The 5035-nt window shown below is 63.0% G+C and overlaps 1 protein-coding gene across 1 annotated transcript in view; it reads left to right on the top strand.

Annotated features, from left to right (window-relative positions):
- The window catches only part of PLCH2 (phospholipase C eta 2), a 69850-nt gene that overhangs the window by 45688 nt on the left and 19127 nt on the right, over positions 1-5035 (top strand). Inside the window, exons 2-6 of the mRNA XM_045299222.1 lie at positions 490-733; positions 841-970; positions 2931-3101; positions 4386-4479; positions 4674-4993. Of these exons, the coding sequence (XP_045155157.1) occupies positions 490-733; positions 841-970; positions 2931-3101; positions 4386-4479; positions 4674-4993 (959 nt within the window). The remainder of the gene's footprint in view (positions 1-489; positions 734-840; positions 971-2930; positions 3102-4385; positions 4480-4673; positions 4994-5035) is intronic.

The raw sequence follows: 5035 nt of genomic DNA, 5'->3' as shown, positions 1-5035 counted from the left end.
TCTTTTCATGTTCAAAGTGGGAGAGGGGGCTCTCTCTGTCAGAGCAGAGTGGAGGGCAGCCAATGCTTTGTTGGGGTGTGGGGGTCCCCAAGCTCCCACCCCAGCGCACTCCAAGCATTAGGGCAGGTTGGGCCGTAGAGAGGGTGGGAGATGGGGGGGGTGATGCTGTGTGGAGCCTCTGAGTCAGGGGTGTTGTCAGTCACCGGCCCCCATGGCCCCCCTGGGCTTTCCAGGGCGGATCTGTGCCTGCAGGCATGAAAGGGCTTCACCCCAACACAGAAAGGAAAAAAACGCAGCAGCCTTGGCAATCAGGGCTTACAGGGACCCAGGCTTGGTGCTGAGCCGTTGCTATGACGACGGCCCAGCGCTAAGCATGGCCCAGGCCACTCGGCCATGGCCGCTTCCCCGGGCCCTGCGGGCTGTGGGCCTGAGTGGAGAGCGAGCCAGGGACCCAGGGCTGACCCTGTCTGCCCTGCGGCCGGCCCGCAGTCTCCATCGACTCCATCCAGGAGGTGAGCGAAGGCCGGCAGTCGGAGATCTTCCAGCGCTACCCCCATGGCACCTTCGACCCCAACTGCTGCTTCAGCGTCTACTACGGCGACCACCGGGACTCGCTGGACCTGGTCTCGTCCAGCGGGGACGAGGCCCGCACCTGGGTCACCGGCCTGCGCTACCTCATGGCCGGCATCAGTGACGAGGACAGCCTGGCCCGCCGGCAGCGCACCCGGGACCAATATCCTTGGGGTGGGCCAGGTGGAGTGGGGCCGCGCGGGGGTGGGTGGGTGGGGGGAAGCCCCTGGACAGCCCCACGGATGCCGTTGGCCCCTAACTCGCCCCAAAGTGGCTGAAGCAGACGTTTGACGAGGCGGACAAGAACGGGGATGGCAGCCTGAGCATCGGGGAGGTGCTGCAGCTGCTGCACAAGCTGAACGTGAACCTGCCGCGGCAGCGCGTGAAGCAGATGTTCAAGGTCGGGCAACGGGGGTCATTGCTGCGGAGACCAACCTGCCCTGAGCCAGAGCCCCTTCTCCTGGCACCCTCAGAGTGCCACAGTGGGAAAGCCTGGTTCCCCCCGGGGTCCCAGGTGCCCTCGCAGGCACCACCCACTCCCGGAGCCATCTCCCAGCCTCTGCAGCACCCCAGCTACCCCGCGGTTAGAAGTTATGAAAATGTATCCCCTAGACTCCAGCCAGAGCGGCAGGCTTAATTGTCTGTAATTAGCTGCTGTCTTTCCGGAGCCCCTGCTGGAGTGGGAAGCTCAGCAGTCAGCATTCCTGCTCTGGGGGTGTCGAAGCCTGGGGCCAGCGGGTCTTAAACCTTGCCGGCTGGCTCTCGGGGCCTCATGCTCTTGCTCCCTGCTGGAGGAGGGGGTCTCAGTCTGAACTGCAGACTCTGCCCAATATCCCACCCCTGCTGCCGATGCCCCAGCTGTCGGCTCCTCTCAGTACTGCGGGCCGTGCTGCCCGTCTTGACATGGACAGGGCGGTCATGCTTGGCTGGAGCGAGGCGACCGGCCTGCCTCTGAGCAGAGAGCAGTCTGTGTGGGGATGAGAGGCTTGACTATCTCTGCCCCATCCCAGTGCCAGGGCCAACATGGAGGTCAGCAGCCCTTCCAGGGAGGTGAGGTTGTGCGGGGGTCAGGTGACAGACAGTGGGGGTGGGGGGAGGCCAAGCCCTGGCTCTGGCGGCTCTGCGGATGCCCAGCTCCTGGGGCGGAGGTCCCAGTGCACAATCCTAGTTCTGGTCACCTCCTGCACTCATTCTTCTGTAAGGACCCCAGGCCCTGGCTCCTGGTGACCCCAGAACACTGCCCATCCCAGCTCCGTCCCCTCGACCTGTTTCAGATCAGCCATTGTGATCCAGGAGACTCTCCTTGGCTGATTTGGGTGGGGGTGGGGTTGCCAGGCCTTTCTTCCTAGTCTGTGTCCGTGGGGAAGCTCCGCTGAAACCTGGTTAGCAGCACAGCATCATGCGAGCGTCCGATGACAGACGACGGGTGACCCGGTCTCTCACCGGAGACAGCTAATGATACCTCTGAGCCATCTCCAAGCGGCATCCGATGCAGGGGATCTTCCTTGGGCATCTGTTGGCCCTGCACCATCAAGCGGGCCCCGAGGGAGTTGCAGAGACCCGATGCTGGGTGCAGCCAGATGCACAGCCAATCCTCTCTTCCCGGGAGCCCTTTCTCATGGGCACAGGCACACGGAGGGTGTCTGTAATGCTCCTGGTTCAGAGAGCCCTCAGCAGGCCTTCTCCCCCTCCGCAGCCACGAAGGCCTGCATGGTGCTGTCCGTGGTGCTGACAGTGCTGCTGGCCCTGCTCTGGGGAGCTGGTCCTCGCCAGGCCGGTGTGAGGGTGTCCAGTCCCTGGGGCTGAGGTCTCAGTGCCGAAGCCTGGCTGGAGAAGGCCCCCATGGGGATGACCCTACCCTCTCTCCTCTGTAAGGACACCAAACAGGCTGGACTCTCAGTAGGGCCCCTGGTCGGTCTGCACTGTGGAGCCGCAGCTCCTGCAGGGAGCCCCAGAAGGTCCTGGGGGTGACTTGTGAGGAACAGGCAGACAGGAACCGAGAAGAGGTGCTGAGTGACCCCAATCCCAGGGCATTGCTTTTATTAGAGGCTCCACAGCCCAGGGTGGATGCTGACACCCCGTGTGGGTAATTGGGGTGCATTTGCTGTAGACAGGCTTCGGGAGACACAGAGCTGGGGGCCAGACTTGGGTCTTAAAACACTCACCCCAGTGACTCTTGGTGGGGACAGGCAGGAAGGGTGAGGGAGGCACAGCTCTATTCCGTGGAGCGAGGTGACGTGGCAAGGAGAGGCAGCAGAGAAACAGGAAGTGGGGGCAAGCTTCAGGTCCACTCAGCCAAGGATGGGACCCCTGTGGCTATGTGAGGTCGCAGAAGGGGACCCAGTGACCTTGGATTGCAGGAAGCGGACACAGATGATCAGCAGGGCACACTGGACTTTGAGGAGTTCTGCGCCTTCTACAAGGTAATGTCCACGCGCCGAGACCTCTACCTGCTCCTGCTGACCTACAGCAACCACAAGGACCACCTGGACGCCAGTGACCTGCAGCGCTTCCTGGAGGTCGAGCAGAAGGTGAGGGAGCCCAGGGGTGTGTGGGGAGGGTAGGGGTGCTGGCATGGCTGCTCGCTGGGAGGCGGTGGGCACAGCCTGGCCTCCTCAGCACCTGCTCCAGCCCACCCCACTCCTGCAGCTGGTCCCCACTCTACCAGCTGTACAGGTAGAGCATCTGGACTTCCCACGGGGCCTGAGAGCACTGTCCCTGTCGTAGTCACCCAAGCTTCCAGTGGAGGGTCTGGGCTTCAGGACCTAGATTTTGGGAATTTCCCCCTACATGCCCATGCACCCATGTGCTCAGTGCCTCATGGGCACCGTGCCTCTGGACCTTGATTCTAGAAGCCCGTGTCCAGTCCAGGGGCCGGTATGGAGGCTACAACCTCCTAGGTACTGCCCTGCTGACCCTGGCCTCAGCGTGCAGAGGCTCAGGGGTCTAGAGAGGGAGAGGGGCAGGTCTTGGGCTGCCAGGTTTGAGCCCAGGGGTCCTGCTCACCTGTAACAATACTCTGCTGAAATGTAGGTGCAGGCACATGGTCAGTTTCATGGGGCCATCCCTGAGTGCAAATGAGCTGTCGGAATAGCTGTGGAGCACCTTCCGGGGTTCGCTCTGACACACTAGGACTTCCCTGCCCTGCAGCTGTCAGCAGCCCAGTCTCCCTGGCTGTCAGCCTTCCTTCCAGCCTTGCTGGGTGGCATCTCATCTAGCCGCCGCCACTCCTCTGGCTGCCTCTCTCCCCAACCCAGCCACTGCCGGGCATTGACGAGGCTGTGGGTGACCTGGCCCATGTGGATGAGAGGGTCAAGGGTGGCCCAGGAGAGAGACAGACAAAGCTGACCCTTCCGCCCCTGACCTTGACTTTTTGGGGCCTTCCTCCACATACAGGGCAGTGCCCACTGGGTGGGAGTTCGAGTCTTGGCCAAATCTCCTGGGATGTGGATTCCCTGAGGACCCACAGCAGGCTCCAAGCTCCGACCCATGGTCACCCACCTCCCCTGCCCTCATCCCCTGGGGTACACATTCCTGCCACCAGAAACCTGGGTTTCTGGCCTTGGCGGCATCACGGGCACCTGTGGGTAGACCTGGGGTAGAAAACAGGGGCCTCCTTATGCCCCCAGCATTCCCCAAGGCTAGGACTCAGCCTGGCTCTCTGCACTCCATCCCCCATCCATCCTCTGCTGGCCTCTGAGTCTGCTGGATGATCAGAAGATGGGGGACAGTGGCCATGGGGAGGGTCAGGTGCTGCCGGAGGTTAGTCCGGGAGAGTTGTGATGCAGCCTGCCTCCCTCCCTCCATCTGCCCAGATGACAGGCGTGACCCTTGAGGGCTGCCGGGACATCATCGAGCAGTTTGAACCCTGCCCGGACAACAAGAGCAAAGGAGTGCTGGGAATTGATGGTGAGTGGGGGCTGGGCATGAGTGTCCACTGTCCCGGGACCATGGGCCCCAACACGAGCTGGTCACGAGGCAGTGGCCAGACCTAGTGGCCCCCATGCGGTGGGTAGGGTGGGTGGCTCTGATCTGAGGCCCCTGCTCGACCAGTCCGGGACTGACCACACACAGGACTGACCACCCTCCCCCACCTTTGGCAGGCTTCACCAACTACACTCGAAGCCCGGCAGGAGACATCTTCAACCCGGCCCACCACAGCGTGCACCAGGACATGAGCCTCCCGCTGAGCCACTACTTCATCACCTCATCCCACAACACCTACCTCGTGGGTGACCAGCTCATGTCCCAGTCCCGCGTGGACATGTACGCCCGGGTCCTGCAGGCCGGCTGCCGCTGCGTGGAGGGTGAGCAGCCGCCACCTCGAGGGGCTGCCGGGCCCTCCCCTGGGGCCTGGGCAGCCTCTTGCCGTGGGCTGGGCCATGAGAAGCCGGTCAGGGGCTCCCCGCAGTGTAATCGCTGGGTAGGTGGATGGTCCTCAGTTGGGGTCCATCAGCTCCGCGGC

Source organism: Echinops telfairi, unplaced genomic scaffold (assembly GCF_000313985.2).
Source record: "Echinops telfairi isolate 266 unplaced genomic scaffold, ASM31398v2 ScPeMD7_7457;HRSCAF=8495, whole genome shotgun sequence".
Lineage (NCBI taxonomy): Eukaryota > Metazoa > Chordata > Mammalia > Afrosoricida > Tenrecidae > Echinops > Echinops telfairi.
The sequence above is the reverse complement of the archived record's forward strand: the minus strand, read 5'-3'. Positions and strand labels throughout refer to the sequence as shown.